This window comes from Falco naumanni, chromosome 10 (genome assembly GCF_017639655.2).
Source record: "Falco naumanni isolate bFalNau1 chromosome 10, bFalNau1.pat, whole genome shotgun sequence".
NCBI lineage: Eukaryota > Metazoa > Chordata > Aves > Falconiformes > Falconidae > Falco > Falco naumanni.
Window position 1 is genome coordinate 35,751,034 of NC_054063.1, and position 12,770 is coordinate 35,763,803.

The following is a 12,770-nucleotide window of genomic DNA, read 5'->3' on the forward strand; positions in this document are numbered from 1 at the left end:
ACCGAGCGGCTCCGCAGCCGCCAGGCAACTTTGCCTCCGCTAAGGGCCCGCCCCCGCGGCGCTTCGGTTGGTCGCGGCCGATGATTGGCACCTCAACGCCGTGCTCGTTATTGGCGGAGGGAAAAAGGGCGGGGCGATGGCGCTCGGTGGCGGGGGCTGTCGCTGGTGTCTGGGCCCCTCAGGGCCTGGGGGTCTCCCGGGCCCGTCCTAGTTGCCTCCAAGGCAGCCCGCGGTGGTCCCGGTGCGGCCAGTTGATCCCAGTTTGGCTACAGATGGTCCCAGTGTGATCACTGTTGGCCCCAGGGTAGCCCTGGTTGTCCCACTTTGGCCATGGGTGGTCTCAGTGTGATTGCAGTTGGCCCCATGGTAGCCTTTGTTGGCCCAGTTGATCCCAGTGTGGCCATGGGTGGCCTTAGTATGGTCGCTGTTGACCCCCTGGTTGGCCCAGTATGTCCCAGCGTGGCCATGAGTGGTCTCAGCATGGTTGTAGTTGGCCCTGGGGTAGCCCTGGTTGCCCCAGTTGGCCCTGAAGCAACCCCAGTTTGGCCATGGGTGGTCCCCCCGTGGTGGTCCCCTGCCACCCAGGCTGGTTTCAAATGACTTCCCAGCGGGGCCAGCTCTATGCCCATGGCACCGGGCAGCCTTCGCTCAGTGCTGCTGCCCCCCAGAGCTGCATGCCGAGCACGAGGGGGCTGTACTGCCAGCGCTGGGCCCCCAGTGCATCCAGCAGCTGTAAAACCCCCTTCCCACCCCACATGAGGGGCTGTGGAGTGGGGGTGGGCTGGCTGGGGGGGGGAGGCAGGAGCTGCCTCCATCCCTGCCCCACACAGGCACCCAGAGGCCTGTCTCCGTGGGGAGGAATAGGAGGGACGCCCAGGCCCGTACCCCGGCCTGTCCTCAAAGGTTTTCACAGAGAAGAAACAGATAATTAGATAAATAAGCTAGATAAAGCCGTGCCTGGGCAAAGCTGCTCACTGCTCCTGGGGTACATGCGGTATGGTGACTTCTTGGGGTGGTGGGATTCTTCCCATCCCTCTTGGAGCATCCGGAGATTTTACTTACAGAAAGGGGCACACGCACCAGTTTTGCTGGGATGCAAAATCCCGGCCAGGCTTGCCTCCCCCTGCACCACCTCTCCCTTCACAGCCCTCCCGTGGCCGCGCGTTCTGCTGAGCTCGGCTTCCCTCAGCCCAGCTCTCGCACCCAAGGGGCATCCCCAGCCCAGCGCGCCCCAGCCACGGCCCAGCCACGGCACGTGTAGCTCTCACCGTCCTCCTCCCCCGGGGACAGCCGGCTGCCAGCTCAGCCCGGAGCAGTTGCAAGGATGCATCACAGTTATTTTTACCAACTCCCGGGTGTTTCGGGTGTGTGCATGGGAAAAGAGGCGGAAAAAGTGCACCTGGGACCTGGCAGGGGTATCCGAGGGCTCTGGGGTACACGTGTGCCCGGCCCACGCGGCACGGGGCCGTCCCCTGCCCCCAGGGGAGGCAGAAGGAGGTCCAAGAGCTGGAGCTGTTGAGCACAGCCATCATCAAATCAGACTAAAATGGAGGCAGGTCCTAGGGAAACGTTCAGAGGAGGGCCTGTGGCAGTGGGGACTGAGGATCACCTTGCCAGGGAGCATGGGAAGGGGCTTGGGTGGTGGCAGGGCTCTGTGCCGGATCAAAGCAAAACCCGGGGTGGGGGGGGGCTTTCCACACTCCTGTGCTGCTAAAATCCACACTGGGTCAGTACTGGGATGCCTGGGGTCAGCATGCGTTTCAGCATGGGAAGGAGCAGCAGGACAGTGAGGGTGAAGTCTAGGGCAAAACTGCTGGCAGCAGGAGGCAGTGGGTGCCCCCATCTCCTTCCATGGGTGCTTCCAAAGTGCACCCCAAGAGCCACTGGCAGGGTAGGGGGGCACAGCCGTGGGTGGGACACCAGGGCTCTGCCCTGCTCCCCTGGTTGGGGGGGCACAGGACTACAACTGGGCATGAATGAAACCAAAGCACTCACTTACTGGGGTTTCATGAAACAGGATGCTGCGCTTCGCCTCCATGGGTTTCTTCCTTGTGGAAGAAACTTGAGCAGGTTTTGGAAGTGGAAATATTGAAGCATGGGGTGGGGTGCAAAAGCAAGGCAGGCAGCACTGGCAGGGGCACAGCATCCCAGGCCAGACGTACCACAGGAGCCTATAGAGACCCCAAAACCTGCCTGGACTTTCCAAGGGGATTAGATTAAAGGTATAAATTCTGGCAAACTTCATGCTGTGTCAGCATCTAACGCTGATCCCCTCTGCCAGCCACAGCCTGTCCCAGAGCTCACCCCACCGCTGGGCTCCCTTGACTCCTTCGAGTCCAAACCTCGCAGCGTGGGGACAGGAGACCCCATGGCTGCCTGGGCTCAGCACCATGTCCACATCCGCCCGCTCATTGCAGCCTTCGCCAGTGCCAGTGCAGCCGTCACCGCAGCCTGATTGCACCCTGCACCCCAGCGCTGGAAGGGCACGGTCCCTGCAGGTGGCTGCTGGGGAGTGGGAGGTGGGAGCTAACAGGAGCCAAGGACCCATGGGGCTTGCAGGATGCATGCAGGGTGCCCATCTCTTCAGCCAAAGAAGAAAAGCATTGGTGATGCAGATCGCTCAGAGAACCAGGCAGCGCCGGGGGCCGCTTCTCAAAGCCGCCATGTGCTCTACAGAATCGAGAGCCCCTGCACAAGCTATCATCAGCTCTTGCTCCAGCGACTCGAAATAGCAGGAGGGAAGCCCTTCAGCTGCATCGTGAATCATCCCTGGGAGGCAGAGTGGTTATTTTTATGGTGCTCTGCCTTGCATGGAGCTGCCAACACGTTCCCCCAGAGATGGGCTGCACTGCCGCAGCAGGGGACAAGGTGCTGCCCCTGCCCAGGGGGCTGCTTTCATGGGGACGGGGATTCCCAAGGGCCCATCATCCTATGAGGCTCCCTATTAGGGGAATGTGATGGCGAATGCCATCGGAGAGGTTTGCCTGTGCTCAGGGGAAAAGGGAAAATCTGTGCTGCTACTGGGGGTTAGCTCGCTTGGGGGGACAGCCCTGCAGAGCTCAGGACGTTGGCACGAGCCCTCTCCCTGCTCCCTGTGCCTGCTGGCTCCCATGAAAGCCAGTGGCCACCTCCCCCTCTTGGGCAGCATTGCACACCATCACCCTCCACCAAAACGAAACTAAAAGGGGGAGAGGATGTGCTGGCATACGGCTGGGCTGGGCACCCTGCTGTAAATTATAAAAGCTTCAACACCTCTGTCACCTCAGGTGACAAACATTGACCTTTTAAAGGAGGCAGCAGGCAGGGGACCGGGGGCCATGCCCACCCACCCTGGTCTCCCATCCTCTTCTCCCTGGCTCTGTGGGGCAGGAGCCCCAAGGACCAGAGCAGCAGGGAGCTTTTTCAGTTTGTCTGAAAAATTAAATGGGGTGACAGTGCGACAGCAAGCCACTGGCTCATCCCACTCAAACACAGGGGACAGACGGGCTGCGTGTGCCTGTGTGTGCCGCTGGGTTTTGGGACGGTCAGTCCCAGGGGGCTGCAGGGAGGGGAGAGGGGACTTGGCACCACAGACAGGGCTGAGCCGTGGGGTTTGCCACCCTACGCTGGCACACCGCTATCCACGCGTGTCCTGCAGTAAGAACAAGCCTGTGACAGCACAACGAGCTGGGGAACCGTGCTCGGCTGTGGAGATGGAGGCAGGAGGCTAGGCAGCAGTGATGGGCTCACTGTCCACCCCAGCAGATGCCAGCAGCCAGAACCCCAGCTCCTGTTCCCTAAAAAAGCTGGCGCAGGAGCAACATGATGGAGGGTGAAATATTTATCAGGCTGTTTAAAGAAGAATCAGGCAGGCAGCTGGGCAGAGGGGAGGGAAGCACACAGACACGGGAAGTGGCATGTCCCCACCTGCCACTGGGGTGGGGCATGGCCCCACTCCAGGTGGCCAGGGGACCCCCACAGTCTTCAAGCAGCCCTCCTGGAGCGTTCCCGACGTTCCTCACTCCCCAGGAAGGGGACAGTGTGCCACAGAGCAGGTTGAGGCTTTCAGGGTCAGCCAGCTCGTCCCCAGCTCACCTAGACACCAACTCTGGGCCACAAGCTGGTGCCAGCAGCTGCCTTCAGGCAGGACCAATGTGCTGGGACAAACAAGGAAGCTGGGAAGCCCCTGGGAGCCTGCTGGTGCTGTGGCTGCACGGGCTGGTTTCACATCGGCCCCATTCTGCCTTCCTCCTCCCTGCACAGCAGCTGCAGCTGTGGGTGCCCCCGCGCAAACACTGCCCCAAAACAGGGGGGAAGGCAGGGGAGGGGGCCAGGCAGGAGAGTTGCTGAGTGGGGGCAGGGGCTGCTGGAGAACGTGGTTACCAAAAGGAGAAGCGATCTCCATCCAGACCCATGGCCCTGTCCACAGGGGCCCAGACTGTTTGGAGGAGCAGAGGGTGGCAGGACCAGGCCCAGCTCCCATCCCACACCTCGGAGTGTGCGGAGCTGCAGGGGAGAAAAAAACCAACCCAGGGACCAAAGCCCTTCCCGCACCCCCAGGCAATGACACACCTGCTGTGCATTTCAAGCTCAAAATGGACCCCCCCACCCCCCCCTCCAAATAACCCAACCCCCCTTGGTTTCACAGGTTAAGGTCCCCACCGCCCCAATGTCCCCAGTACGCAGCCCTGCACTGATGGCCAGAGTCAGTAGAAACCTTTATTAAACACGAAGCTCAGAGGAACACAAGCTTGTTAAAAGGCAGTAAAAGTGAAAGTGCGTCTCCAGCCTGGCCCCAGGGAGCCCTGGGAGCCCCCTCTCCTCCCCACCCCACCCCCACCCCACCCCACCCGGCCTCAGTGGGCCAGAGAGTGGGAGACAAAGCTGAAAGGCTGAACGGCTGCATGGGGAGGGGAATAAAAGCCTGGAGACAGCACCGGGACCTTGCCTGCAGAGATGCATCCCCCCCACCCCGGCCACCTCTGCACCCCCCGGCGGGGGCACGCACACGGTACCGGGGCCAGCAGCCCCAGCCCCGCTCCCACAGCTACCTGCCACCACAGTGGCCTCGCTGGCAGCCCCATTGTGGCCACCAGCAAAGCCAGGACGTGCTGGTGAGCCCCTGGTGGGACCCTTTATGTCCCGCCCCACCAGCATCGTCCCCCAACTCCATCCTGCCCCCCCCCTGTGTCCCAGGAGAGCTCCCACATGCCATAAATAATAAATAAATACCCAACGCTCAGCTGGGCTGCGGGCAGCCCCCCACACAGAGGTTGACAGCCCTGACCCAGCACCCCCCCTGCAACTCCACCACCCCCTTCCCAACACAACAAAACCTCTTGGCACTCCCACTCTGCTGCATGGCCCACCCCCCCCAAAAAAAAACACCCATGGAAATTAAACGCTGTCCCCAGGGGACAATAATAAATTAACCACATCTATACACAGGACTGCTTAAAGCTCTGTAACGGGCACCTGGGGGGGAGCGGCTCTAACCTGGGCAGCCCCCTCCCCGATCAAGGCCCTGCGGGGAGTCCCTTGAGATAGGACCCCCACCTTAGCATCCCCCTTGTGAGGCTGGAGCTGGGGATGCTGCCGTCCCCCACCCGGGCTGGGGGGGCTGGAGGGGTAAGAAGAAAATATTGCAAAAAGGGATGGGGAGAAGAGCTGCGGGTGGTGCAGCAGGAGGGGCTGCCTGCCCTGCCCGCGAGGGCAGGAGCCCAGGGGTGCCCCCACTCCCGCCTGGCAGCTCCCCTGCGAGCACCCAGGCAGAGCCTCAGAAGTCCAAGGGCGTGAAGTCCCCAAAGTCGCAGTCAAAAAGCTCACTGATGCCCTCGCCCTCCTCCAGGCCAAAGTGGTAGTCCTGTGCCTGTGGCGGTGACAGGTTGATGAACTCGTCCGCCAGAAAACCTGAAAAATCCTCCCTGCTCTGCTCCAGGAGGGCGTCCATGGAGGCCAGCGGTGAAAGGCTCACCTCCTCTGCTGGGCACTTGCTGGGCAGCGTGCTCGTCCCCGGCAGCAGTGTTTCTGTGGGGATGGGAAGCAGCTATAAATCCAATACTTGCCAAAACCCCCAAAAAAGCAGGCTTTGGCTACGCAGAACCTGCCTTCCCACCTCCGTCTTGCTGAGGTGCCCGAGCAACACCCTAGCACCTTGCTCGTGCCAACAGCAGAGGAGCTCACCGCTGCAAACACAGCAAGAGCCCCCCGCGGCAGAGCCACTGTACCATCACCTCCATCCCCAGTCCCCAGCTCCTTGCTGCCCCCAGCCCCAGCTGCCCACCTTGCTCTCCAGGCAGCAGCGGCATGTTCACATCCTGGGTGGAATGCAGGAGCGGGGAGGCTCTGGGCTGTGAATGGCTGGGAGACGACTCCTCTGCAGGGGCTTTGAAGGGGCTCTTGACAGGGCTACAGACCCCCGAGCTGTCCTCAGGGCAGAGGAAGACATCGATGGGGCCCTGAGTGCTTCGCACAGACACCTGGAAAGCCTAGGGAAAGGAGAGGAGTGAGATGAGGAGGCAGAAGGATGCCCAGGGAGCCTGAGCTGGGCTTTGCTGCAGGCTGTGCAGACATGGGGAGCAGAGGGTGGCCCCAGCTCACCTCCGTCGGGTCGGAGACCTGCAGCTGAGTCTCCGGGGGGGCTTTGATAACCATCACCATCTGCTCCGAGGGGTCCACAATGCTGCGGAGATCCTGGCAGGTCACATAGGCTGCGGTGTGGTGGGTCAAGGAACAGACAAGGGGATGGTTTCATGCAGCAGCAGGGTGGGCTGTGAAACACCCTGCCTGCAATGTGGTCGGGCTCACCCTGGGGCTCGACCGTGTGGTCCCCCCCCAGCCAGCCCCATCCCAGCCCCACACCAAAGGATATTGCTGGTTGGCAGGGTCCTCAGTAAGCAGGCGCAGCTGCACTGTGCACGTCTGGATGAGGTCATCCAGCTGCCGCTCGGCCGCCTGCAGCTCCCGCAGCTCCTTCTCCAGCAGCCGGTGCCGGCCAGGGGCCCCCACAGTGGCCTGGCTACCCCTAGGGAGAACCGTGGCCATCAGGAGCCAAACTCCATCGCTCCTTCTGCCCCACACCATGACTGTCCCGATGCACTGTCCCTGCCTGTGCCAGGCTAAATCCCACCCCATACCCAGGGAATCACCCTTGTATGGATTTCCCAGTAGGGCACAGCCCTGCGGTCCCTCCCTGAGCCTGGATGTAGCCCTCCATTGTCCAGGCTGGCTTGGAGAGCCCAAGGGGGACTTGCAGCCAACAGAAATACCAACACTACTCAGGAGCCACCTGCAATTGAGCACAACCCTTGTCCAGGGTTGTGGACCACATGAAGAGGGAGCCATCACTCAACCCCTGAGCAGATGCTCCAGTGACACCACTCTGAGCTTCTCCATCCCAGTAAGACCCTGCTTCACCCTGAGCCTGGCCCTCTCCCATCCCAGGGGACAGGCAGGCACAGCCCCACAAGCCCAGCCCATGGACGTACAGCCACTGGATGTTGTTCTTGGACTTCTTGGTGATGAGCTGGATGCCCTCCAAGACGTTGGTGATGTCGTAGATGCGCCTCTTCTGCACTTTCAGGACCTCAGCTGCCCAGTTGAGGTCCACCACACCATCAGGCGACTGGCTCAACAGCTCCAGGAAGCGCTTGGTGGTAAGGTTCAGTGAGGTTTCGTAGCGAGACTTCTCCCCAGGAGACTTTACCCCTGCCAGCCACCAAAGACAAGTGCAATTTACCCACAAGAGGAACCCAGTGCTGGAGCTGAGAGGTCCCAAAACACCCTGCCACACTTGCAGATGGCTCATGGACTGGCACCCCAAAACCCATCTGCTCTCTCAGGGCAACAAGGTGAGCTCCCCACATCCTCCACAGGAAGGATGCTGCAGGACCTGGCAGGCTCCAACACCCATGCTCAGTTGTGACTGCAAGCTCAATTGTGACACCCAGGTTCCACACAGGGCTCAGCAGGGAGATGATGGAGGTCCAACCTGGGATGCTATACTGACACCATGCCAGCTGCTGCAGCTCCATCCCACGGGAAGGGATGGAGCCAGTGTGGTGCCCAGCAGACAGACAGGCCAACTGTGCCAACAGCCCAGGGGACAGCAGCACAGGCTGGAGAGAGCAGCCAGAAGTCCAGCCCCAGAAACAGCCTCCCCAAACCAACACTAAGGGACAAGGAGAAGCTGCCAGGGACGAGCCCGAAGGTGCAGCCCAGCCTGTGGGCAGCAGAGTGGGGCTGCCAGACCCCCTGCTCTGGGCTGGGCTGGCTGTGGGGGGCCAGGGGGAGCAGCGCTGGTACCTTTAGCAGGGTTCCTGGCCTTGCCCCGGCCCACTGGCAGGCTCTCTGCTATGTACTGGTGATCCGTCTCCAAATTCAGCTTCCTCTTCACCTGCAAGGGATGGGGCTCATCAGAAGGACAGCCCCTGCCACGGCCCCACTGCCCCCCCAGCACTGCCCACGAGGGATCCCCCCAAGGGGCACAGCACCATGGGGTATGGAAGCCCCTGCTCCTGGCAGGAACGGGTCGATGGGAGCAGCTCCCCAGCTGCCACCCAGGCCAGCGGGGACAGGGGACTGGCCCAGCCACGGGGGGGCCCTGCCACGCTGCGGGGAGCGCCCTAAAGCAGGCGTGGGCCGCAGGAAGGGGCGGCGAAGCATGGCCCAGCGCCCGGGCGTGCGGCTTCCGGAGCGGGGCTGTGCGCGGCAGGTGTGCTGCGTGGCACGGCACAGCACGGCACAGCCTAGCAGGGTACAGCAGGTCACGGCACAGCACGGTGCAGAGCAGGGAGCAGCACAGCACGGCGCAGAGCAGGGAGCAGCACAGCACGGCGTGGCACAGTATATAGCCTGGCCCAGTGTACAGCGCAGCTCAGCATGGCACGGCTCGATATATATATATACAGCCCGGCCTGGTATTGCACGGCTCGATACACACAGCCCAGGCCGGTGTATAGCGCGGCCCTGTATAGCACGGCTCGATATATATAGCCCGGCCCCACCGGCCCCCGCGGGGTCCTCGGCTCCGCAGCCCCCGCCCCCGCGCCGCCCCCTCCCCGTCCCGCTCCCGGGGCTTTACCGGCGGGCGGCCCAGCGTAGGCCGTCTCGGCGCGGCACCGGGCCGGGCGGGCTGCGGCGTGGCGAAGAGCAGGAGGTCAGCGTCGTTGTTGCCTCCCCCCGCGGGCTCTTCAGCGGCGGAGACGATAAGGAGGTGCGGAGAGGCGCTGCCCAGCAGCGCCGCCAGCCCCGCCGCACCGCCCGCCGCCGCCGCCATGGCTCACATGGCCGCCGGGGCCGGGGCGGCGGGCGGTGCGCCGGGCAGGGCGCGGGCAGGAGCGCGGCCCATACCGGGTGCGGGGGCCGCTCCGCTCCGCTGGGTTCCGCGCCCGCCGCCGTATTGTTCGGCGCGCCAGCCCCGCCGCGCCTTTGCGCGCCAAATCCTTTTTGCCGCGAAAGCGGCGCGAGCCTCCCCGCCACCCGCCCATTGGCTGCGCCCTCCGCCGGGCGCCGAGGCGGGGCAGTGGAAGCATCTTCCTATTGGTTACCGCCGCCGAAACGACGGGCGGTGCCGCTAGTTTATTGGCCCGCGGGTGGCGGCGTATGACGCTCTGACAGGCGGCCAATCGCGGGGCGGCTCGGGGACGCGGCGTGGGTGCGGAGCGCGGCGGAGAACGGGGCGGTGGGGCGGGCGGAGAGGCGGCGGTCGCCGCCGTCCTTCCCCCCCCCACACACTCCGCCCGCCCCGCCGCCCCCGGCATTCCCTCCCCGGGTCATGCCTTGCCCACCCGTGTTTTATTATAAGCCTGGGGAAAAGCTGCCCACGCCACAGCGGCGTGCACGGACGGCTCCGGGTCTTGTCCCGGCGGGGTGACGGGCTCCCAGCTCCGGGCGGAGCTGCTCTCTGGGCGGCGGAGGAGGACACAAACCCACGAGCAAAGTTCATATCCCGCCCACTCCGCCCGCCCGTGAGGCCCGGATGAGGCACTGGTAGAGAAAAGGGTGGGTATGGGGGCTGTGGGATGTCTCGGCTGAGCCCCTTCCCCTGGGGGCAATGGTAACCCCAGCCTTGCCCCTTCCCCAGGGGGAGATGGTAACCCCAGCCTCACACCCCCAGCCTTGCCCCTTGCCCAGGGGGGCCACGGTAACCCCAGCTTTGCACCCCTGGATCAGCCCCTTGCCCAGGGGGGCCATGGTAACCCCATCCTTGCCCAGGTTTGTAGCATCCCCTTGCCGCAGCCCTGCTGCACTGCCCTGCTTGTCAAGAACTGGTGGGCATCAAGGGGTGCTCAGCTGCGCTGGGGTGCAGCCTTCAAGTGGGAAGTCTACTGTGCTGTGGGGCAACAGTCTGGGTCTGTATAACTGATGGAGGGGTGAAGGGATGAGGCCAGGGTTGTCCCGTCTTGTTGCAAAACAGCCCCGAGACAGTGGACGAGGCTGTTGGGCAAGTTTTGCGGGTTTGGGCTCTGATACTGCTTGAGGGGTCCAGCTCACACAAAGACTGGGATGCTGCAATGTGCTCTGTCCGTTTGCTGGATGATTCATGGCATTTTGTGTTTCCAAACACAGAACAGCTGTGGATCTCTGCAGCTTCTTCAGCACTAGTTGATAACTCCTTGCAGGGCAGCACAGAGAAAAAGCTCTGCTGTTAGCAAAATCTGCACTTGACCATGCCGGCAGCTCTCTTTGGCAGTGGGACTGCACAGACAGGGGCAAGGCAGGGGCAGAGGAGATGGCAGCTGGAGCTGGGAGTGGCCCCACCACACCAAGAGAGATGATAGTCTACTCATGAGACATGGCACAGGCGGCTCCCACCATCAGCATCTCCTGCGTGCAGGATACTGATAACACTTCCGCTGCATGAGAAGGCAAAATTAAAAAGGAAAAAAAACCCAAACATCCTTCTAATGACCCTCCCCCCGCATTTAAAAACTAGGCCTTTCCCAGGGCCCAGAGATGCTGAAGCTCACAGGAGCGTGGGTCTCTGCCAGGCCCCCAAACTGCTCTGAGCCAAGCCCAGGCTTTAATCCCTCTGTGCCCCCAACATCATGGCCCCGGGGGCCTCACGGTTGAGGACGGTAGCCCCCAGTCTCTTGCTGCTGCCAGGCAGGGCTGTGGGCCAGCACTGGCTCCTGCCCTGGCCCCGACCTGCCTGGGACGCAGGAGACAGGGTGTTTTTTCCACCAGTGCGTGGGATGCAGGAGGCATTCACAGCGATGAGTTAACTCTGCTGTGAAGCAGATCCTGACACGCAGTGCCCCTGCTCTGGCCTAACAGGTTTTAGGCTTTAAAGGATTTTATGCTGGATATTTTGGCAGTGGCTGCAATTCCCCTGCAGGACAGCCAGCACGAAGCAGTGCTGTAATTTCCCCAGATCCCTACATCCTTACATATGCCAGGAACATATTGCATGTCCATGACCAATTGTATCACCTCTCCATGCCTCATTTCTTCATCAGCAAAGAGCAAATGGAAATGCTGCCTTGCTTAAAGGAAATTAATACAGTTAATTAACGCTTGGCCCTTCTAATATTCAAGGGCCCACTCTCCAGAGCCCTTGCACTGCAATATCATCATTACTGTGAAGCACACGCAACAGTTAGACCAGATGTTTGCACACAGTTAATGCTTCTTCCATCTGGGGAGTGGGGGAAAAGGCAACCCCAACAGCTGGGCTGGAGCACATGGCTGGTGGTGCTTTCCCTGTCCCAAGGGAGCCTTGGCCGGGGGCTTCCTGGCGCGATGCAGGGTTTGGGACACAGTTGCTGCACCAGCTGCTCCTGCTCCTCTCACAAAGGCTGGTTCCCCCCTCCCTTAATTCATGCGGGAGCTTATTCCAGGGGAGCAGGCTGTGCTGCGCCCCCCTCTCCCCTGAGCCGCTGTGCTGCAACTTCTCTGAGGCTTTTAGTGTGGGTGGCACTGAAAAAGGGCGGTTGTGAGGACAAATGAAAGGCAAATGCTGGTGGGAGAAGGAAGAGCAGGGGCTTTTCTTGCATGCATATGAGGGAAAGCAGATGAATCCTGTCTCCTGCACAGCTGCAGCCTCTTCCCAGCCACGTCAGCCCTGCTAAGGAATGGAGACCAGCTCCCAAGATTAGCTGTCTGGCAGGTGCTGCACAAAGATAAAGTCCTGTCTCCACATCCCCACTTGGTCACAGAGAGGGTCAGGAAGGCTATTCATATGTTTTGTATCCCAGCCGGATTTACCCCACAGCAGTCACCGAGCTCGGGTGGGTTTTGGCTGCCTTGCACATCGGGACAGACTCAGATCAGGAGGTGTCTGCTGGTCCCTGCTCCAAAGGAAAAGCACAGACTGGGGCTGTAGATGGAGCAGGAACTGGTATCAATGCTGCAAAACCATCTCCCAGCAGTGGGAGCAGGCAGGAGGAGAGCTGGCAGGATGCAAACTTGCATCCCTGTGCTCAGTTAGCCTTCCTTAGCACATAGGTGTCAGAAGCACATTTACTGTTCTTGTCATCCGTAGCACGGTCCTGCTTTCAGCAGTTCCCATACGGGCTACGCTGAGCTGTCGCTTGGAATGACTGCATCGCGCAAAGGGAAACATGACTTCTCCCCGGGCTCTCTTGCCAGTGTTCCTGTTCCCAGCACTTTGGTTCGGATGACGGCGAGCTGACAGCATGGCATACTCCTGCTGCAAGAGGACCTGTGGAAGGGACAGGCAGCTGGGGAAAGCCCAGAGCCTCACAGTCCTGCTATCCTGACCTTACTACCCTCCACCTCTGTCACCACAGCCATCGCCTTTTTCCTACGAGAACCAAAACGATGTTCCA

At 61.6% G+C, this 12,770-nt stretch overlaps 1 protein-coding gene across 1 annotated transcript; it reads right to left on the reverse strand.

Moving 5' to 3' along the window:
* Nucleotides 1-4,680: 4,680 nt before the first annotated feature.
* On the reverse strand, nt 4,681-9,271 carry E2F1 (E2F transcription factor 1). The gene is made up of 7 exons (XM_040607795.1): nt 9,062-9,271; nt 8,284-8,374; nt 7,467-7,686; nt 6,851-7,003; nt 6,580-6,694; nt 6,263-6,467; nt 4,681-6,006 (listed from the first exon to the last, which is right to left on the reverse strand). Exons 1-7 carry the CDS (start codon nt 9,254-9,256, stop codon nt 5,756-5,758), a joined length of 1,230 nt encoding a protein of 409 aa, XP_040463729.1. The 5' UTR covers nt 9,257-9,271; the 3' UTR covers nt 4,681-5,755.
* Nucleotides 9,272-12,770: the final 3,499 nt, after the last annotated feature.